Source organism: Plecotus auritus (assembly GCF_963455305.1).
Source record: "Plecotus auritus genome assembly, chromosome: 9".
In the NCBI taxonomy this organism is placed as follows: Eukaryota; Metazoa; Chordata; class Mammalia; order Chiroptera; family Vespertilionidae; genus Plecotus; species Plecotus auritus.
The window spans coordinates 2929625-2952864 of NC_137783.1; the positions used below are offsets into that span (position 1 = coordinate 2929625).

Below are 23240 nucleotides of genomic sequence, written 5' to 3' on the forward strand. Positions count from 1 at the left end.
GACTCACACTGTGACACAGGGGCCCAGAGAGGTTAGGGCACCTGCCCAGAGGCACACAACCTCAAGGAAGGCGAGACAGGTCTCCAGCCTCAGAGGCCCAAGTGCGGTCATGTGACCCCAGGAGCGGCCTCCCCGTGGCAGGAGCCGGGTGTGGCATGCAGAGGGCCTCACCTGCAAGGTCAAGGAGGAGCTGGCGGGTGCTTGCTGGCCCTCGGAGCAGCCCTCCCGCAGGTCGGGGCTCTCCGGCTCCTCGGAGGGCGCGGGCCGGGGCGGCGGGGGCGCGGGCCCGGGGATGGCGGCGGCCTCCCGCGTCTCGCACTCCTTTATCTGTACCACCAGGTCGCAGCAGGTGTAGTCTCCTGGAGGGAGGGAGAGGCCGGTTAGCGGCACCGCGCTTTCTGCTGGCCCCTCGCCACCGTGAGCCGCGGAGACCGTTCCGAAAACGGAAATGCCAGCGGGTTACCAACGGGCCTCGTTAAGCCGCAGACATCACGGCTCATCGCAGACCCCCGCCGCCCTGGTCACGGAGAGGAACGCCCGTGGGCGGCCGGCCCGCACGACGCGCTGACGATGCCGCCCGCGGACGTGCTCCCTCGGACGGTCTAGTACCCCTGCCTGCTCCGTGCCGCGGGTCAAGTGGTTCCGTACGACTGTCACCGTTTACTGTCTGCGGACAGAGTATGACTTCATCCTAGGTTTGCCACGTTCATGATGTAAGACGGGGGTGGCGCTCATCACTCATCCCTCCCCTGGATTTGCCACTACGCTGGGCCCGGGAGGTCCCGTCTCAGCGCTGGATCCGGGCTCGTCCCGGCCACGGGGACTCGCTGAATGCAGCCACGGCGGAGCTGGGGTCACACCTGCGGCAGGAAACGCGTCTTTGGCCTCCGGTCCGCGGCCCCTGGCCCTCAGCCAGACGCTGGCTGGTTTCACGTGGAGTGTGTGAAGGGAGTGAGCAACCTTAAAGAGCCCGTCTGAAGTGCTTAACAAACGCGATCAGAGATGGGCCTGCGGTGTGAGAGACAGAGTTAGGGGTTTAAAACACTGTTGGGAGCCCTGGTCATAGAATCCCCTCCTCAGTACGCTCTCAGGACTCTGGCTGGGGAGTCCCCAGCGCGGGGGCTCTGCGGGGCCGGGGCGGGGAGCCGACAGGCCTGATTCGGGACACCTCCACTTCCTGCCTCTCGGGTTGGCCCTGGTCCGCCCTCCAGCCCCAGCCAGACCCTCATTTCCTGAGCAAGGTCTGGAAACCCCATTTTGGGGAGATATAAATCCTTCCTAGGGTCCCAGGTCAGAAAAGGAAGTGGATTGCAAGCCGTGGGACCCCGTGGAAAAGGCACGGGCTCTGCCCCTCAGCCCCGCGGGGCTGCTGGAGGCCCGTTCGCCTGGCGGACATCCCTTTTCTGGAAACCTCAACCATGTCAACCCCCACCCCGCGGGACCCCGTGGCCCCGTGTGTAGCCTCTGCTAAGAAGGCCGCTCCCTTTGAAGAACGATTTTTGAAAATCAGACTCGGAGACACTCCCCGGGCCTCTGAGGAGAAGCACACGGTGCATGAAAATAGCGACGAAGGAGAAATCTCAGGGCCCAGGGCGCCCGCATCCCGGCCGGCTGGCCAGACCGCAGGCAACTGCAGAGAGTGAGAGCCCGCCGCTGGCTGGTCTCCTCTGCCTTCCTCGTCCCGGACTCGAGGCTTACACAGCTCACGTCCTCCCCGTCCCGTCCCCTCCCCAGGTGACCATCACGTCCCGATGAAATAAACAGGTGGTGTCGCCCCAGACAGACGCTCCCTCCACCCATCGCCCCCACTCCGAGTGGACTTCCTGAGTTACTTGTCTCTTGTCGCTGGGAGTAAGTCAGAAGAAACAAAACACGCTTGGTTTATGAGCTGGCCCCGAGAGACCCCTCAGCTCCAGGAAAATGGAAATGCGTTTAACTGTTTCTTCAATGCTACAGTGAGCGTCTCTGTCGAGTAAAAGCGATTCCCCGTCGGCCCGCACAGGGGAGGGATGTCTCTGCGACGATACCCTTCTCACCGTCTCATTGAAAATCCTCCTTTTGGCCTGACCGGTGTGGCTCAGCAGCTGAGCGCCGACCTATGAACAAGGAGGTCACCGTTCGATTCCCAGTTAAGGGCACGTGCCCGGATTTCAGGCTCGATCCCTAGTCTGGGGCGTGCAGGAGGCAGCCAATCAATGTTCCTCTCTCTCTCTCTCTCTCTCTCTCTCTCTCTCTCTCCCCCCGGCCCTCTCTGAAATCAATAAAAATCTATTTAAGACAAACAAAATCATCATTTTGAAGCCATGGGAAGAGGGCAAAAGTCAGTGACAATGACAAGCTGTTCCCGAGACAGTGTGTCCTCTACCAGCCAGGGGACCGGAGGGAGGACGGGCACTTCCGATCTCACGAGCTGTCTCGTGTCGGCTGGGGACGAAGCACTTCCTGCTGGCATTTAAAAAGGTTCCGCTCGTGCAGCTGAGTGCTGTTTGACATCCACGGCACCACGGGCAGCGAATTTCACAGATGACTGGGGCGCGTGCACTGTTCCTTCCTATGCCCCCCGCCCGCCCCCCCGCCCCCCCTACTTTTTTGGGGACAGCCTATCCATCTTAAGCATGATTCCAAAACAGTAGGGAAAGGGTACTTGATTAGCTTTCACCCGCTTTTAAACCTCCCGGTGCCCCAACACGGCCCTAAAGCTTCTCGCAGGAAGGCGGGACGCCAGGTGTCACCCGCTCTGCTTCTGCCCCGTTCCTGCCGCCTTTGCTCCTCGTCGCGATCCCTTTCAAAGGGATCTTTGGGGCCAAACTGGAAACACAGCGCCCTTTAAAAAAGCGGGATTCCAGGCTCAGACCGTCTTCAGGGCGCATCTGCTGGTGGATGTAAGACAAATGCGGGCCAGAATGGCCATGTTCACATCTTGCACGTGAGCCTGAGGGGAAGCAGGGTGAGGGGGGCGGGACACGCTCGCTCGGCGCTGTTTCTGCCCCGTTTCTGTCCGTCTGAAATAGTTCAGGCTCAGATGGGTTTTTAAATGGCCACTGGTGACGGGAGAGAAGAACTTGACAGAGGGCTCGTTTTTCATGGAGTTGAAAGGCGCTTCCCAGAAACTGAAACGTGACTCACTATCTCCGCATCTGTCAATCCACCAGACGCGGCACAGACATGTTGGCAAACGCCTGTGCTGCCTTTGTTAACACGCCCGATGCTTCTCGGCACGGTTTACGGTTCTAAAAGCATCAACGGGCCATCAGCTGCTCAGACTCGGACCCAGGTCAGCTCCGGTCCCCAAGCACCTGTGTGGGCCGTGGGAGCGGTCAGGGCACGGGCTCTCCCAGGATGGCCACGTGTACAGCATGACATCATTTCAGAAAGGCGGAAGGTATTTCCAATACAAATGAACGAAAGGATTTGGAACATCCCCCCCTCCCCCCGCCCCGAGATCTGGAGTCTCCTCCTGCCTGGCTCCACCTCCCATTAACCATGTGACCGTGCACAGGTCACCAGGCCCAACCTGGCCTCAACTTACCCATCTGGACAATGGGATAATAACCATCCTGTCCGGGGAGGGGGAAACGGGCGCTGTGAACTCAAAAAAGAACAGTGCGCTGTGCGCAGGTGCGTCTTCGTTACAGTTTAACCAGCCCTACGATAGCCCACAGGGAAGGCACAGCCTTATAAATAGGGTCCCTCATGTGATCTAGGGGACCCCTCCTTTCAAACGGAGGAGGAAATAACGCGCAGGAAGACACAGGCAGGGAGCCGGTCTGCCCCATCCTCGGCCGGTCCCAGCCCCATGGCCCGGGCTGGTTCTGCGCCCCATGTCGCTAAGCTAACTGGATGCAGGCCCGTGCGGGGCACTGTGGGTTGGAGGTTGTGCCCGCCTTATGTGGGGCAAGCCCAGCCGTCCTCCTGGGCCCGCGGGAGCTCTCGGGGAGGGGGCGCTCTGCTCTCCAGCCCCACGGACTACGGTCTTGTCCCCTAAATGCACCAGGCCCGCCTAGTGCCCTGTCCGGGCTTCTCTGTGGGGAAGCAGGCCAGAGGAAGGGACGCGGAGGTCACTGCAGGGCCGGGAAGATCTGCGACCCTCAGGTGACCTTCAGCTGCAAAAAGGGGCCTGAAGGGCAGCCCAGCCCGGCCCTCTGAACCTTCGTGTTGAGCCCCCTCCCCTGCAAAGGGCCCTGACTCCTCGGCCAGGCCAGTTCAGGGGGTGCCGAGATCTGCACTGGGAAGGGGGCGGGTGGGGGAGCATCCGTGGGATCCTGCCAAACCTCTACCCTGCCCTGATGGTCTTCAAGGTGGGCACATGCGTACCAGCACTCAGGACCTCTCAGAAAAGCCCCGTCGCGGGGGACCGGCTCCGGGGTCACAGGGCTGTGCCCTGGGACGAGGGAGGAGAACGCAGCGAGAATCAGCAAGTCAGGGGGATCCCCAGGAGCCGGCAGAGCCACCCTGCCCAGATCAGGAGGGCTTCGGGGTGAGCCCGCTCCCCCCCCCCCCGTGAGCACACAGCGATGACGTGCGTGCGCGCCGGCCAGGCCTCCCGAGGCCACAGCCTGCGGCTATTTATACACTGGGGGGCGGGGGGGGGGGTCCTTTCCCTCCATGAAGATGCCTTTCTCCCATTAACACTAATGGGAGTCACGTGGCCACACGGACGGCCTTTCGTTTTCCAGATTGTCTAAAAATAACGTGCGCTGAAGAAAAACACAGTATTGTTTCTATTTGCGATCGTAAAAACACGAAGCAAAAGGAGACAGAGATTGGCCGCCCGGGAGAGCCAGCTCCCTCCGGAGTCACAGCGGACGGGCCGCCTGTCCTTGCCCAGGCCTAGCGCTCCAGGTGTGGGTGAGGCAGTTTCGGGGACGCCCTGTGGTCCCTGGAAAAGTACACCGCCCCCCCCACCACCACCCCCGTTTGATGGCCAGGATGCTAGTCGTAGGGCAGGTCCTATACCAGCCGTGGGCAAACTACAGCCCACGGGCCGGATCCGGCTGTTCTATCCGGTTCTCTTGCTCTCCCCTCCGCTCCTTTACTTTGAATTTATATTAGTTCACACAAACACTCCATCCATGCTTTTGTTCCGGCCCTCCGGTCCAGTTTAAGAACCCATGGTGGCCCTCGAGTCAAAAAGTTTGCCCACCCCTGTCTATACTGAGGTTCCACACAAGAGCTGTGTTCCAGGGAAGTAGACGGTAAAGAAAGTAACGGAGAAGGGGGTTTTAGAAAGCCCTGATGACTCCCATTGTATACATGCGGTTATGTACGCCAGGAACTTCGACGACACCCTCTGTTAGCATCACATCACGCTCAAACACCCCACGCCCTTTCCAAGGCCCATGCTTGCCGGAAAGGCGGCGATAAAACGTCACCACCAGTCAAACCCTGACAGCACCACGGGCCAAGCTCGCCCTGTCCCAGCACAGCTGCACCCAACGGGAGCTTCCGCTCCACCTCGTCTCCCCGAGCGTGGTGTGTCCCTAAAAGCGGCTACATCTGCGGGTGCGTGGCAGGAGGGCGATGCCTTGACCCGGGGGCCACCCCGCCCTCGCCCTCAGGATGGCGAAGCCAGGCTATTCCAGAGGAGCCGGTGCTCTGACCTCAGTGGCCTCGAGGAGACGGGGGACTGAGTCCATTCCCGACCGGCCCGGCCTCGGCTGCGGTCCTCCGCCCGTTTGGCTGAGCCGCTGGCTCTGCGCAGGAGCGGGCGGGAGCCTTCCCGGCCCTCCCTGGGCTGCCCCAGTGGCCGGTGTTGCCAGCCCGCTGGGCTGAGAGGGCCAAGGGGCGGGGGATCGTGGGGCTGTGCGCACCGCTCTGTGGGACGGCCGTTAGGGAAACCTCATGCGGACAGAGCTCGCTATACCCATTTCCCCGCGCGGACGGCAGTTCCAGCCCTTTTCTGCCCCCAAAGCGTTTATGAACGAAGGGGCGAACTTGAGCGATCCCGACGTCCTGTGCTCTCTGCACTCCGTCCGAGCAGACGCCCAGATGGGTAGAGAATCAGACAAAGCCAGGTGGGCGGAGGCGTGCAGACAGGAGCCGAGATCAATTACACTCCGACGGAAACCGTGTCCTTCCTACGGAGCCGGCCCCGCGGCGGCGGCGTTCCCTGGATTTGAAATTACCCGTTTCCCCAGCCTGGCCGGGTGAGGCAGTTTTCAGGAAGGAAGCCGGAGATCCGCTTCAGAGGCCACGCGGCCCCGACAGCAGACCCCGGCGTGGCATCAGGGAGAAGGAGATGGGCAGCCTCGGCCTGCGATTCGAAGGGGGCTGCACTTCCTGGCAGGAAAACATCACCCACATCTGACATGGAAGTTTCTCTGCTGGAAGAGGAGTTAAGGAATGAGTTTGGTTTGGGGGGCCCTTAATGGTAAGTGCCCTGCCCCTGTGACATGAGGGACTCTTGCAGAATAACACGTAACAACATGCAACGTTCACAAGTTCACCGCCTTCCGGAATGGCCGTCGGGGAGGGTTTGGCTGGCGCACCACGAGCCACGACAGTCACGGCATGTGGTTCCTCTCCCAGCGAAGTCGCTGTCACATGCATCTTAGAAAGGCAAGACCGTCCACCACGCTGAGAGGCATGCGGACGGCAGACGTGAGCAGGCGGGGACCGCTGGGAGGCCCGTGGTGTCAAACTGACAGCCCTTCGTGCTTAGCCGGTGGAGCCGAAGAGGACGACGCTGTTGGACCCTTAGCGGCCTGGGCTTGGCTGGTCCTGTGACTTACACGCCCACTTCTTGGGGTGGAGGAGCTAACTCAACCCAGAGGCGGGGACTGGGGCTTGCGTGCGTTCAGTTTCAGGACGGAACGTGCGTCACATCCAATCACATCCCGGTAAGAACCTGTTCCGGCCTTTCCCTGCGGACCCCGGACGCGGTGCCTGTGCGCCTTTGCGCTCGGTGCTCCGGACAGAGGCAGAACGCTCACATGCCAGCCGGGAGCCGGGCCCAAGAACTCGGCGGTCTCTCTGTCCAGCCCAGGTTGTCTGAAGATGCCAGCCTCTGGGGTGTGGTTCGACATCATCGATGGATTTCTGCCAGGAAACCCCAAGGAAACAGGCGTGCAGGCAAACCCTGGCTCTCGGACGCCTCCCGCCTGGAACAATCCGGTTCTCGACCAGGTTGTTCACGGGGGGAAAGCTGTCGTGGTTAACTCAGGTTCTGGACCTGACAACCCTTTCACGCTGACACCTCAGCACGGCAAGGAGCGTCTCAGCCCACAAACAGAGGCGAGAACAGGCCAGTACGCGTCGGTTTACAGCTAAACCCGTGTTGTTAAACAGCCGTGGGCAAACTACGGCCCGTGGGCCGGATCCGGCCCGTTCGGCTGTTCTATCCGGCCCGCGGAGCCGAAAGAGCGGAGGGTTCTCTTGCTCTCCCCTCCGCTCCTTTACTTTGAATTTATATTATTTCACACAAACACTCCATCCATGCTTTTGTTCCGGCCCTCCGGTCCAGTTTAAGAACCCATGGTGGCCCTCGAGTCAAAAAGTTTGCCCACCCCTGTGTTAACATCCCAGGAGTTGTGTTGTGAACATATATATATATGCTAGAAGCCGAGGCTTCGTCCAGAAGGTTGTATGGAAGGACGTCCAGAAGGTCATTCGGCTGTCTGGTCTAATTAGCATATTACGCTTTTATTATTATAGATGTTTTTTTGCTTTTGTTGCTGGTGAAATGGACCGTTAGCACCATTTCAAAGAGACCACCAAGAGCGCTAATGTTGCAAAGGGTGTGAAAGACACAATGATCACAGGCCATTGAAGAGGGCAGAAACCTGCTGTTGATTTGGATAAAGGAAACGCAGCGAGCTGGTGACAGCATTTCGGAGGCAGTGACACAGGAAAAGGCGAGAACGCTGCCTCTGACCCCCTGGGTGAGCGCGGGGGGTGACTCCTGTAAGGCGACGAGGGGCGGCTCCATACATTTAAGAAAAGAAGTGTTTATTTATGGGCTAAACAGTACATCAGACATGTACTGTATATGAGAAAGGAAAACACGGGGGGGGGGGTGTGCGCATTTGGGGTCTACAGCGAGTTGATTCCATCTACATGATTGCTAATGGGAAAAATGGTTCGGTTTTCCCATTGCCTCTGGAACAGCCTTCCGGAACGAATTAAGTTCGAGGACCGAGGCTCCACTGGACATCTTCAGAGTAAGACTCGCCTGAGCTCCATGGACACAGCCTTCGTACCGCCTGGAGGCAGGGCTGTGCCTTCCCCCACGCAGCGCGGGAGCGTGCCCACGGCCCAAGTGCGACCAGAAGCCCTTGGCCCTGACCTCCTTCCATTACCCCATCCTGTTGGCAGCCCTGCAAGACCCCAGGGACCCGAGGACATGTCCCATTTGTCCTTGGCTCCCACCCCCCCGGGGACATCCTGCTCCATCCGGCTCAGGCCACCTTCCCCCTGAGACGTCACGGGTCTCGCCCTGGGAATCACCCACTTGCTCTGCAGGCTCAGCGCAGGCCGGATTATCCACGGGGCTGGCTTTGACTCACGCATTTCTCTCTTCCCGTGGAGCCCGAGTGCATCTTGGGACAGAGGAAGTTATCTTTCCCGCCTCAGTGTCCCCAACAGCACGGGGCACGGTAGTTCACCTCTACTCTGTTTTTGGTAGGAGTTTAAAACGTGCGATTTCTGCATTCCAGGTCTCCCCATGCACACGCCCGTTCCCTCCAGACCCACCACTATTTGGCGGTGTCACGACAACGCCTACTCTCTAAAGGCAGGGAAGTCAGAGGACAATAGTGGAAATGTCAAATCCAAGTTCAAAATGACCTGGTCTCTACACACTGGCCCAGAGGGTGCGGGCTCACCATCATGGTCCCCATGACATGGAAAAAAATAACATCCTCGAGCGAGGACTAACAACAACAAAGAGTATAATGCGTCATGCCATGACGACTAGAGTTTAACCTAGAAATACATAGTTAATTTACATATGAAAACCCATGTCATTCCCCATGTTTACCAAATAAAGGAGAAAAGCCCCATTATTATCCTAATAGATACATAAAATGTATGTCCGTATTCAACATCCATGCGTTAAAAAAAAAGCATTCATCAAATTAGGAATAGAAGCAATGGAATGATCTGAATAAAAAATGGGCAAAGGATTTGAATCGACATTTATCCAAAGACGACGTACAAATGGCCAATAGGCACCCAACAAGATATCAGCGTCAGTAGGGAATCGTCCGGGGGATGCACATCAGAACCAACATGCGATGCTACTTCACAGGCAGTCAGATGGCTGCTCTCGGAAAGATAAGAAAGCAGCCAGAGTGAGCGAGGGTGTGGGAGGCTGCAGAGCTGTGCCTTGCAGGTGGGGATGGGACGTGGTGTGGCGGCGGCTGTGGAAGACGGAATGGCGGTTTTTCAGAAAGTCAAACACGGAACCGCCAGGTGATCCAGCAGTTCCACTCCTCGGTATGTGTATAACCAACGAATTAAAAGCAGAGACTCAGATAGATATCTGTACACCCATGTTCACAGCAGCATCATTCACACTAGCCGAGAAATGGAAGCAACCCCAGTGTCCACTGACAGAGGAATGCCTGTGCCTGCAGCAGGATACGGTTCAGCCTCAACAAGGAAGGCAGTGCTGACTGGGCTACAACACGGGTGAACCTGGAGGGCATCATGGGAAGTGAGAGAAGCCAAGCACAAAAAGACAAATATTGTACGATTGCATGAAGAGGAGGTTCCCTAGAGTATTCCAGTTCAGAGAGATAGGGTTAGATTGAGGGGACATTTTTAAAATAAAATAATCAAAATCTGAAAAGGTTTTATGGTAGCCAGTCTCTCACAGCCTGACTCCTGCCAGAATGAGCTGTGTCTAATGCCGATGGTTCGTACTTAGCAGCGTCTAATATACACTGATCTCTGAATGCATAATAATCTGGCCATTCAGTATATATATATATATATATATATATATATATATATATATATATATATTTATATTAGAGGCCCGGTGCATGAATTCGTGCATGGGTGGGGTCCAGCCAGCCTGGCCAGGGGGAGGGGATATGGGCGGTTGGCCGGCCTGCCTGCTGGTCGAACTCCTGGTCAAGGGGACAATTTGCATATTAGCCTTTTATTATATAGGATATACACTGAGTGGCCAGATGATTATGCGTTCAGAGATCATAATAATCTGGCCACTCAGTGTATATTCTCCACCTTTCAAATCCACAGACAGTAACAGAGCAGCTTTTATGAGTCAGGTAATACTCAAGAGGCATGACATTTTCTAGAACAATGACATATATTAGGGAAATTCTTGTAGAAACTCTAACTTGATAGATGATTGGCATTTTCAACCAGTAGAGAAATATTATCTCCTCAATTGTCAGTGGACATCGGGTAAACCATTTAGAAAAAACAGATCCCAACCTTCCACCCTCTGAGGAAATCTATCCAGAAGGATGACAGATATAAAGGAAGGAACTAGAGGGGAATGGAAGTCAGAGAAGGCCATTCTGAGCCTGTCGGTGAAAACAAAGGAAGAAGGATTAAGAAGATAAGAATAACATCTGAATGTCAAAAATTACCATCGACAGACATGATGACTAAATGCAACGTGGTATCCTGGATGGGTTCCTGGAACAGAAAAAGACATTAGTGGAAAAACTGGTGAAATCTGAATAAAGATTGCAGTTTAGTTAACAGTATGGTACCAACCATTGGTTTCTTAGTCTAGATCAGTGATCCTCCACTGTGGGGGATTTTGCTCCCATGGGACATTTGGCATAAGGGTTATTTTGAGGTGAAGGCAACTGCAAAGAAGCCGATACAAGGAAAGCTCTATGCCCTTCTCCCATCTGTCTAACAGCAAGACATAAATTCACAAAGGTGTCCCTTCTCTCTCCTCTACAAGGAAGGACAGAAGATAATCACTGGAGACCCCTATACACCCTATCAGCCTGGAGACATAACCAGAGGAATCAATGTAAAGTTTACCAGCTTTTATCTACCATTTCTTTCCTCTTATATATTTATCTTCTCACTCTGCCAACCTTGGATGCCTAAACATGCTTTACTTTGTCCTGTCCTTTCTCCACAAAATTAGTCTTTGTTGAAAATGCGATGTATAAGCCAGAGTTCTCAGCCACCACTTTGAGTTACTCTTTTCCCTGGCTTGCTCCTACATACACATGAACACTACATGTTAATAAACATATTTTTCTCCTGTTAAGTAGGCCTTTTCTTATAGGAGCCCCAGAAAGAACTTAGGTGGAAGGGACATTATTTTCCATCCCCTACGTCCTCAGGAATGGGGCTCTTAACTAGGGAGGCATAGACTCAGATCCCAGCATAGGATTCAGCACAGACATTTTGAAAACACATCCCTAATGCATCTGATGCTCTCCATTGCTTAACACATTGCAGATGGATCACGAGAATTCTCACTTCATATTACACAGTGTTTTACAAACTACCACACTTTAAAAAGATATTAGCTTGTAAGAACATGTCATAAATAACTTCAACATGCAATGGGTATTTAATTTTAAAGCGTGACTTTAACATTTATGTAAAACTTTTTTTGTACTCACTCAATAGAAACTTATCTGGCCACTGGGTAAAGCTAGCAATGAAACTACTGGTCCGCAATGTGTTAAGAACAGCTTTCCATGGCCTCTGATAACAGCCGCTGAACCATGTGAGATCACTAGGATGCCACAAATGAGAGCTGTGGTCCTTCACCCACAGGAATGCCTTCATGTGGCTAAGACCTAATGTGGGAAATACATGACCCCGTGGTAGCAACGTGAAAAAGATTTCTGCATTTAACTACAAATTCCTTGCCCAATGTAGTATAAGACGACTTTACAGCTGGTCCTACCCGCTTCATTCATCTCCTATTCTCCCACATTAGTCAGAAACACTGAAAATAAATTTACACATTTTAGAAAGATCTGAGCTTCTGCTCTAAGATAATTTTGAAAAAAAAGCAACCAAAGAAATGAAATACATCAAGCCAAAGGAATTAAACACATCACCTGTTTCTCACATTTTTTTTTTTTTGGTCTTCTCTCTAGGGTCATCTATATCTGAAATATATATCTTTTCCTTAGGGAATTCACCATGCTATTATCACTTCCTCTTTCCCCAATCACGTCTACATTCATTTCCGGCAGACAGCTCAGATGAGGACCAACGATGATCGCCGTAGGCTGAGTCCCCACCACACACCACCGTGTCCGGGGCTCCGGGAACATCACCTCACCGAGAACACCGGGTCGGCAATGGGCAGAGTTGGAATTGAAACTGAGATGGGTCCCACTCCCAAGCCCAGGTGCTCCTGCTCGGTCCCCCCGATGGTCACCGCGCTCATTCGTGGGGTGCTCTGTAGTTTCCAGTGTACAAATCCGGCCGTTAGCCCATCAGCCTGCTACCGGCCTCGAGTCCATTTCTCTTACCTCATGTGGCAAACCTGAGCGAGTGGCCAATCAGAATGACTGTTCCCTAAACAACTGTGGGGACGCGACCCACATGCCATGGAGAGGGTGACTCGGAAAGAAGGACCGAGCCCTTCCCCCACAGCAACAGCGGGAGGCTGACAGGAGCAACCTCGGGAGACCACAGACTCTGGGCCAGGGGTCCTCAAACTTTTTAAACGGGGGGCCAGTTCACTGTCCCTCAGACCGTTGGAGGGCCGGACTACAGTTTAAAAAAAAAACTATGAACAAATTCCTATGCGCACTGCGGGCCCGGGACGAGTCGGCTGCTAAGCAGGACAGGCAGCGGCACCCGCGGGCCGGATAAATGTCTTCGGCGGGCCACATGTGGCCCGCAGGCCGTAGTTTGAGGACCCCTGCCCTGGGCAGTGATGGGATAGCATGTTCAAGGTCCTGGGAGAGGACCCCATCTCATCCACCTTGACCAAGAGCTAAACAAGTAAAAACACTTTCAAAATATTTCTGTAACACTCTTCAGATATTTTTTTTGCGGGGGGGGGGGGGGCGGTTGGCATTAAATTTGACCGTCTGAAGGACAATAAAGTCGTTCCAGGACAATACCGGATTGTTCTGACTGAGTGCTTAGAGAAAAACAGCATCTGAGACCTTTCCCCTCAGTTTCACAGCCAAGTGGGGATGCTCGAGCTTCCCTTTGCTTTTCTCCACCTACCTCCGGACCGGAACGTCACATGGCGCCCCACCCTCTCCGAACACAGGGGTTTCGCGTATGGCCCCGGGGAGAGGCGGTTTGAGAAAGAAAAGGCAGCAGGCCTTTGAGTGGCCCTGACATCAGCGAGGCTTTGTTGGGTCATCAGGATGACCGGTCCCCCAGCTGGGCCCCAGGTCCTGAGCAAGTGCTCCACGCCCCTGGCTCCCGGCTGGGCGTGCCCAGGTCAGTGCCCACGAATCGGACTTGGATCCTGACCTCAGCGACAGGGCTGTCTGGAAGAAGGAAATGACCCTGACGACACAGCGAACACATCACATGAAAGGCCATAGGATTCTGGGAGTCAGCACTTGGGAAAAGAGGCTGGGAGGGGGCACTGGGCGGTGAGGACGGCTGGGCAGGGTGGTCCCCGGCCGCGGCGGCAAGGAGGTCAGGGCACAGTGCGGCCGTGGTGCTCAGCCAAGAGCGGTTTGGTCCTCTCCCCGCACCCAGTGCGTATCTGGAGACATTTGCATTTCTCACATCTGGGGGGGGGGGTGCGGGGGGAGTGGCGAGGGCTAGGGATACTGACACATCCCACAGTGCTCCACAGAAAATGATCGGGCCCAAATGTAGACACTACCCGGGCCTCGAGGGAGAAGGCCACAGAGGGGTGGGGACACTGAGCCAGCTACGGCCAAGGTCAAGGTGAGCTGCAGACATAACTCAAAATGTTCCCCTTGCCGAAACCGGTTTGGTTCAGTGGATAGAGCATCGGCCTGCGGACTGAAGGGTCCCGGGTTCGATTCCGGTCAAGGGCATGTACCCTGGTTGCGGGCACATCCCCAGTAGGGGGTGTGCAGGAGGCAGCTGATGGATGTTTCTCTCTCATCAATGTTTCTAACTCTCTATTCCTCTCCCTTCCTCTCTGTAAAAAATCAATAAAATATATATTTTTAAAAATGTTCCCCTTCACCAGCAACCGTAGAGACGCCAGCTCCTGTGGAACAAGGCAGGGCGTTCTCCTTGGTGCCAACCACTGACTTCTTCCTCTAGATCAGCGATTCTCCACTGTGGGGGGGGGTGCTCCCCAGGGGACATTCACCAAGGGGCCCCTGCTCTCTCCTCCACAGGACGGACAGAAGACACTCTCGGCCAACCCCACGCAGAGACGGTCCCCACGGGTTTCTCGGGGAGCCTGATGTACATGGCGCGTCGAGAACCTTACAAAGACGACTGCGCTCTGATCGCAACATTCCACTTCAGGGATTTTTTTTTTTCCCAAAAGAAAATCACCAGCGCCAAGAAAAGTCTCCTGCGCCAAGTTTCCCATCACTCTCGTCCTCCCAAGTGAAGAACGCGTAGCAACGCGAAGGACCAACGGTGAAGAAATCGCTAGGCTGTGATCGGCCCATGAGGCACGTCATTTGGAAGTCCATAAACATCATCTTTGCAAAGTCCTGTTACTATCCGGAAACGTGTATGACTCGGCGCCAAGTGGCAGAGGCCCAGGGGGACGTTCCTTGTGCGGCTGGAGCGCCACGATTTCACAGAAAGAAGCAGACGTGCATAGCAAGAGAAGGGGAGCCAGTTCACTGAACATCAGCCCTGGTCACTTCAGGGCGCTGCGCTGCGTCATTCTGCCCGCTGCTGTTCTCGGTGCCCATGATGTATTAGTGTCCGAAGGTCTCAGGTGCCTCTGCCTGGACCTGCTGCCTTCCCCTCCCTTCCCTTCCCATCCACGGGGCCATTCCCAAGACCACGGCCCAGCAAAAGTCCATAGTTACCCATCTCCAAGCGGCATCCCCAGAGAATCCGACAGGCTGCATTGCGCAGGGGTCCTCAAACTACGGCCCACGGGCCACATGCGGCCCGCCGAGGACATGGATCCGGCCCGCCAGGTGCCGCTGCCTGTCCTGCTTAGCAGCCAACTTGTCCCAGGCCCGCAGTGCGCATAGGAATTTGTTCATAGTTTTTTTTTTGTTTTTTTTTTAACTATAGTCCGGCCCTCCAACGGTCTAAGGGACAGGGAACTGGCCCCCTGTTTAAAAAGTTTGAGGACCCCTGGATACAGGGTGGCGTTCATCTTGGAGGACGGATGATTCAGAATCAGCCAATTACAGCATATGGGACCAAAATGCCCCCCCCCCCCCGGTTTTATAAATCGAGTTTTATTGGAACTCAGCCACGCGCATCCACTCCTCGTAACAGTGGCTACTTCTGCTCTACAACAGAAAAGTAGTTGATCCTGAGACTATTTGGCCCCCCCCAAAGCCATACTTAATCATCAATATCTGGTCCTTTAAAAAAAAAAAATCTTGCTGCCGGACTGGTGTGGCTCAGCGCTTGGGCATTGACCTATGAATCAGGAGGTCGGGGTTCCATTCCTGGTCAGGGCCCATGTCCAGGTTGCAGGCTCCATCCCCAGGGGTGGAGGGCATGCAGGAGGCACCCGATGGATGATTCTCTCTCATCACTCATGTTTCTCTCTCTCTCTCTCTCCCTCTCCCTTCCTCTCTGACATCAATAAAACCACATTTTAAGAAAGAACGCTTGCTGGCGCCAGCTCTGGGTCATTAGGACAAACCTCATCGGTAAGATAAGGGCTCCGCCAGGGTTTGAGGCCCTCGTGGGACTCGAGGAGCTGGCTCTAGAGCACGCTGTCTGGTGGGCTGGACATAGACACACGCTGGCTGTGACAGCGCCTTCCCGCGGCGGCACCAGTGCTCCATGAACTGAACGCCACCGGCCCCTGCGGGCGGAGTCTGGTGTCAGCACAGCGACACAGCCCTCCTCTGGGACCTGGCTAGGAATCCCTCTGCTGAGCACACCAAACAAGTCAGTCCAAGACTGATGACAGGGCCACCGGCTGCTAAAGTACGCACTGCTGGTGCCAGTGGAGAGGAATGGTACGCCTTAAGGCGCGTCCGGGAAATGAATGCCACACAATGGTCGTAATCAATCATCAGCGAACGTTGTAGTTCATTATTAATAATGATGTTTAACAGGTTATTGTAAAAATGAAGTGACGAAAAACTTCTAAAACGCTTCTTACATACCATATATTGGCTGGGCTGCAAAAATATTCGTTGTGGGCCGCATGTGGCCCGCGGGCCGTGAGTTTGACATGCTTGGTGTAGAATCAGTGGTCGGCAAACTCCTTAGTCAACAGAGCCAAATATCAACAGTACAACGATTGAAATTTCTTTGGAGAGCCAGATTTTTTGAACTTAAACTTCTTCTAACGCCACTTCTTCAAAATAGACTCGCCCAGGCCGTGGTATTTTGTGGAAGAGCCACACTCAAGGGGCCAAAGAGCCGCATGTGGCTCGCGAGCCATGGTTTGCCGACCACGGGTGTAGATTATACTAGGACAGGGCGGATGGGGTAGTTAAGAGCGTGTGAGCTGTGCTTATAAATCTCAGGCACGGATTCCACAGAGTGGCCACGACGGGCTTTCTTATCACCTGGGAAGAAATATGTCTCATTGCACATCAGATTCTGAGGGACAGAGCCCTGAAGGACAGTGTGTGTGTGTGTGTGTGTGTGTGTACACGCATTTGTATATACAGGGTGGGGCAAAAGTAGGTTTACAGCCGTGAGTATGTTGAACAGAGTTTATTCTTGTATTATTATTTAGTAATCATTGTATTATTCTTCATGGGAACAACGGAACCCTACCTTTGTCCCACCCTGTAGTTGAGGCGTGGGCCCCATACAGCGAACCCAAGGTCCTGCAGCTTTGAACTTCTGGGTTAAGGGACCCAGAGTCACAGAGAATCGCTTTCCCTCACACATTTCACTTCAGGCAAATAAAGCGGAAATTTCTTCAAGCCCGAGGGGCTCTTTGAGAACCCCAAATGCACGCCTGTCTCTGTCCTGCCCTCCGCCCGCAGGGCTCCGGCGTCCCAACGGTCCGATCCATCTGGGAGTGTGTCACGAGGCCTTAAAGATCTCCAAGCACTGGCTAGACATAAACTTGTCGGATTAATTACATCCTTTCATGTCTGCGCACATTACAGCTTTCACATACTTCACGGCCACTTTTGTTAATTAACACGGCGTTAATGGGTGGAAGTCGCACCGTGGAATCGTCACGCACATGCTGCCCTTCCCGTTTTACTGCCGGTACCTTTAAATATCTTCCCCAAGCGGGAAGTCGCTCGTGCAGACGCCAGAGTCTCTCGCCGAGAGTAAAGCAGAAAATCGAAGTTTGCACAGAGAGAGAAAGAGCTCGGGCCTCTGGCCCAGGCCCCATTCCCGCCCAACCTCCCGGAAAGGGGGGCGCCCAGCAGGCCCAGGGACCCCTACCTGCCACGTGACCTGGGAACAGCAGCACATCCTGGCCAAGTGGCTCCATGAAACGCGGCCGAGGAGACAGAAAACTGCCCAGCTTTGCTTTCTTTAGAAAATGCCCTGTGATTATTACACACACATCCACATACACTCACACACGTGTGCACACACTCACACACATGCACGATCACACATCCACACACGTGCACACACATGGACATAGGCACACACACATTCACACGCTTTATTATGGAGCCAACCCACAAATATCAACTGTCTGCTTGACAGTGAAAGGGCAGTGCTCTGGGCACCGTCGGCTGTGCAGGCGCTGGGGCCAGAGACAACCTCTGGGGCGGGGCCCTGTCCTCGCCTGCTCTGGGACGACGTAGGGCCACCCGACCCTCAGGTGACCCGGGGCCACAGTTTCTGCCGCTGCACGTGGTCTGGACGTGGCGTTGGAACAAAGCTTGGAGGGCCAACCTCTCCTAATCCCAGGATCGCCTCCCGGGGAGCCCTCCACGCAGACACCGCAGGGCACGGCTGTCGCCTGGGAGTGCAGCCGTGGACTGAGGGTGAGTGACGGAGACGCAGCTCGCGTCCACCTGGCCGGGCTTCACACCCAGCACCTGGCCTACGGGGGGATCTGTGCTGGGGCCCACCCGGGAAGTGAGGGTCACTCACCCGCCCGGTAGCTCCAGCCGGGAATGTGGATGGACATCTGGTTGGCGTGACCGCCGGTATGACCAGGAGCCCCATGGTCCCCCTTCCCTTTCCTCGCAGTGATCTGCCGAGTCCCCGCATCTGCGAGTTCTGTGCTTTCCGTCGGAGGGGGGCCACTCCAAGGGCATGTGCCGGCCCCCAAGTGCACCTGCCCCAAGGAGGGGTGCAGGGCGGGGGCCCAGCGCGGGCCCAGGAGGCCGGAGCCCTCCGCCAGCTGCTGTTTCAGGCTGCTGCTGATTGGCCCTCCGGAGGCTGGGCCGTCTGCCCCATCTGGTGTCCGTCTGTGAGAACTGCAATTTAGGTTGAGCGACAGGACGGACCTGTGCATTTGGGGGCCAGCCGGCGGAGTTGGCTCCATGGGGACGGAGAGGGACCGGTTCGGAGAGCAGGTGGCGTTGGGGCACTGCCGAGACACCCTGAGGTGCACACAGGAGCTGAACAGCAGCGGGCCCTGCCCCGACGGCGGGCGGCCTGGGGGGAACCCGTCCTCCCCGTGGTCCACGCTGGCCACCCAGTACTGGTGTCCGTCACACAGCCGTGCGTGGGCCTCCGGGAACTCCAGCCGCATCACAGGGCTGCTTCCGGAGGGTTCTGTGCAGGCGAGAGGTCCCTGGTGCCGACCGGGATCAGCGCCGCTGGCCAGAGCAGGGGGGCCCCGCAGCTGAGGGTCCTGGGCCCTGCACCGGGTGCACAGCGGGTCCCCCCCAGGGCCCCACACCAGGGCCCTGGCTGGGGGGCCCACGCGCCGGGCCGTGATGGTGATGGAGGCAAACCCCTTCTGGGGGCTGCCGCCCGGCTGCTTCTCCGCTTTGGGGGTGAGCGCAGGCTCGGGTCCGTGCACCCCGGCCGGCGGCTGAGGTCCTAGCTGGCCGGGAAGGAACGGGAAGGCCCGGTGGATGGTGACTCCGCCACGACCGGCCAGAGCGCGCTTCCCGGGCCACGTGGGCGGCTGGTCGGCGCACAGCACGGGCACGGCGGCCCCCTTCTCCTTGGGCTTGTTCTCATCGATCAGCTGCGAAATGACTAAGGAGGAAATCATTTTCGTGTCCTGGGATGCCAGCGTCTCCTGCAAACGGAAAGAGATCGGGGTTATTCCAGCCGCTTCCTCCAGCATCCACCCCAGCGCCGGCGCGGGCTCTCCAAGGGCCTTAGGGTGCTGCGCCCAATGCTCTCTTCCGAGGCCTTTACCCCACGCCGCCATCGCCTCTGCGGATCTGTGTGCGGACCGATTGCCATTCTGGACACAGCCCGCTGCCTGCGGAATCAGTCTCCCCCCCGCACCCCCCGCCTGCCCCGGGTGTGTCTGCTCTGTTTATTTATGGTGTTTGTGGGAGGGGAGGGTCCCAGTTCCCTAATCACAGGCCCAGGAGCACTTGGTCAGACCCACAGCCCACGGCTGGTCGTGACAATCGTGAACCATGGGTGCAAGGTGCAAGGTGGGCATCTCAACACACTTTAGGAACAGCAGCCCCTTTTTAAAAAATATTTTTATTGGTTTCAGAGGGGAAGGGAGAGGGAGAGAGGTAGAAACATCAACGGTGAGAGAATCATCCACCGGCCACCTCCCGCACGCCCCCCGCCACTGAGGATGGAGCCCACAACCCGGGCATGTGCCCTGACCGGGAATCGAACCGTGACCTCCTGGTTCATCGGCCGACGCTCCACCCCTGAGCCCCGCGGGCCCGACTTCCCCAGACTCAGCTTTGGCCAAAGCCCCAACCAGCCAGCCGGGAGGAACGAGGGAGGGACGCCACTCTCTGCTCCTCGCCGCACGTCACAGGCTGGCCTGGGAAGCTCTGCTGACCGCACCCTGTTTTCTCACGAGACCCGTTAAGTAACGGAGGACAATGTCCGGCCTCTCGGAAGTCATCTCCGTGTGCGAGGGTTGCCGTCACGAGGGGCCGCAGTCTGGGGGGCGTGAGCCACGGACACTGACTCCTCTCCGTTCTGGAGCCTGGACGCCCGAGGTCAAGGTGTCGGCGGGGTCCGTTCCTTCGCGTCTTTGTCTGTTGGCTGGTGGGCGCCGTCTCCCCGTCCTCACAAGCTCTCCCCCTGGCCTGTCTGTGCCCATGCTGTTCTCATAAGGACGCCAGTCACGTGGGATCCCGGCCCCCTAGTGACCTCGTTAACCTTACTCACCCCTCAAGAGACCCCATCTCCAAGTACGGTCCCCTTCAGAGGTCCTGGGGGTTAGAATTCCAACAGATAAACTTGGGGGGACACAGTGTAGCCCATAACAGCCTACAATACATCCCTCTATGTCCAGTTTGTCTTCTGGGGCTGGGAAACCAGGAAAGAGAGGGGACCAGGGAGCCGTTTGAGGTTCCTAAGACGGGCTACTATTTTTTTTTAAGTGTATTTTTATTGATTTCAGAGAGAAAGGGAGAGGGAGAGGGAGACAGAAACATCAATGATGAGAATCATGGATTGGCTACCTCCTGCACGCCCCCTACTGGGAATCAAGCCCGCAACCCGGGCCTGTGCCCTTGACCAGAATCAAACCTGGGACCCTTCAGTCCACAGGCCAACACTCTATCCACTGAGCCACACCGGCTAGGGCTGGGGCTACTATTTTTATTTTTTTTTATTATTTTTTTAAAATATATTTTATTGATTTTTTACAGAGAGGAAGGAAGAGGGATAGTCAGAAACATTGATGAGAGAGAAACATCGATCAGCTGCCTCCTGCACACCTCCTACTGGGGATGTGCCCGCAACCAAGTTACATGCCCTTGACCGGGATCGAACCTGGGACCTTTCAGTCCGCAGGCCGACGCTCTATCCACCCAGCCAAACCGGTTTTGGCAAGGGGCTACTATTTTTAAAATCGGGCAGGTTTTCCTTAACAAGCAATCACACCCTTTCCATCAAATATCTTCCCCATTTAGGTAATGTCGGTGCATCACCCCATCTGTCCTTCCCTCCGGGGTCACTGAGCGTGGCTTTGAAAACAGACACCTTTTCTCTGAAATAAAACGAACTGATGTGAGATTTCGTTCGAAAGGCAGAGAATCCTCTTGTATTGAAGGGGGGCGCGAGGTCTGAGGGGTGGAACGGTGAGCTGGATGTGTCTCGCTTTGCTGGCTCCCCCAGGCCCTGGCGCCCACTCATCCCAGTGCCACCACATCCCAGCGCGCTCACCTCAGTGGACGCAAGGCGCGGCGGGGAGGGACCCTGGGCCTGCGGGAAGGCAGCAGCTCCCACTGCCTCCTCCCGCGACCGTTCTCGAAGGAGCAAGGAGCGGCTCGGACACCAAAGTGGAAGCCGCCGTGGCATCGCTGGGGAGGGTTTGGTGCCAACACCGTGAAGACACACGAGTCGCTGTGGGCAGCCTCCAGGGGACCCCGCCGCAGTGAGAGCTGGCACAGTGTCAGGGTCCGGCCGAGTGCCCGGGAGCGCGCCAGGAATCGGGGTACCTGCGTTCTAGTCCTGGCGCCACCATCGCTAGCGCTGGGACGACCGGCCCGTCTAAGGAACCACCTCGAGATCCGTTCATTCCCACACCTGCCCTGCTGGCCCACACCTGCCCTGTACGCCCCACACCTGCCCTGCATGCCCCACACCTGCCCTGCTCGCCCCACACCTGCCCTGCTCGCCCCACACCTGCCCTGCTGGCCCACACCTGCCCTGCTGGCCCACACCTGCCCTGCTCGCCCCACACCTGCCCTGCTGGCCCACACCTGGCCTGCTCACCCACACCTGCCCTGCACGCCCCACACCTGCCCTGCATGCCCCACACCTGCCCTGCTCGCCCCACACCTGCCCTGCATGCCCCACACCTGCCCTGCTTGCCCCACACCTGCCCTGCTGGCCCACACCTGCCCTGCATGCCCCACACCTGCCCTGCTCGCCCCACACCTGCCCTGCTGGCCCCACACCTGCCCTGCTCACCCACACCTGCCCTGCACGCCCCACACCTGCCCTGCATGCCCCACACCTGCCCTGCTCGCCCCACACCTGCCCTGCATGCCCCACACCTGCCCTGCTTGCCCCACACCTGCCCTGCTGGCCCACACCTGCCCTGCATGCCCCACACCTGCCCTGCTCGCCCCACACCTGCCCTGCTCACCCACACCTGCCCTGTACGCCCCACACCTGCCCTGCATGCCCCACACCTGCCCTGTACACCCCACACCTGCCCTGTACACCCCACACCTGCCCTGCATGCCCTACACCTGCCCTGTACACTCACACCTGCCCTGCATGCCCCACACCAGCCCTGCTCACCCCACACCTTCCCTGTACACCCACACCTGCCCTGTACACCCCACACCTGCCCTGCATGCCCCACACCTGCCCTGCTCACCCCACACCTGCCCTGTACACCCACACCTGCCCTGTACACCCACACCAGCCCTGCTCACCCCACACCTTCCCTGTACACCCCACACCTGCCCTGTACACCCCACACCTGCCCTGCATGCCCCACACCTGCCCTGCTCACCCCACACCTGCCCTGTACACCCACACCTGCCCTGTACACCCACACCAGCCCTGCTCACCCCACACCTTCCCTGTACACCCCACACCTGCCCTGTACACCCCACACCTGCCCTGCATGCCCCACACCTGCCCTGCTCACCCCACACCTGCCCTGTACACCCACACCAGCCCTGCTCGCCCCGCACTGGCCCTGTACACCCCACATCCACGATGACGTGCACACGTTACTTCCTGTGAAATGCGGAAATGAGACCTGAAGCACCACATGATTTCTGAGCAGAATCGACGCGTGATGACAAGTGACGGTGACGCTGAGGCTCTGAGCCAGCACAGGCGTTGGGCCAGCCGGGCCCGGGTCTTCATCCAGCTCCGCCCACACTCACCGAGTGTCCTCACTCACAGAGGCAGCCCCTACCTCCTGCCCAGCCGTGTCGTCCATGCTCTGAGGGCACAGCAGAGTCCGTAGGCTGGGGGGGGGGGGGGGCGGGGGGGGGCGCTCATGCAGGTGATGGCTCCGTGTGAGTGTGTGTTCACGAGCAGGACCGAGGCAGCAGCTGCCCCGCCCGACTCCTGCCTCAGTGGCCCCCGGAGTCAGACCCCCAAGTCCCAGGGTCTCCAGCTACGCCCGTTTCGGCAAGTTACTCCACATCCCTTCGTTTCTT

The 23240-nt window shown here is 56.9% G+C and overlaps 1 protein-coding gene across 7 annotated transcripts in view; it reads right to left on the bottom strand.

Annotated features, from left to right (window-relative positions):
• The window catches only part of LOC308234745 ((E2-independent) E3 ubiquitin-conjugating enzyme FATS), a 114325-nt gene that overhangs the window by 25696 nt on the left and 65389 nt on the right, over positions 1 to 23240 (bottom strand). For 6 of the 7 annotated variants that reach the window (XR_013959132.1, XR_013959133.1, XR_013959134.1 and 3 more), the window contains 2 exons: positions 18097 to 19201; positions 172 to 359 (listed from right to left, as the gene is read on the bottom strand). Coding sequence is in view for 3 of the 7 variants with exons in the window: in XM_080643042.1 (XP_080499168.1) it covers positions 172 to 359; positions 18097 to 19201 (1293 nt within the window). In the remaining 4 variants the exon portion in view is untranslated. The remainder of the gene's footprint in view (positions 1 to 171; positions 360 to 18096; positions 19202 to 23240) is intronic. The other variant, XM_080643043.1, reaches the window with a different exon arrangement.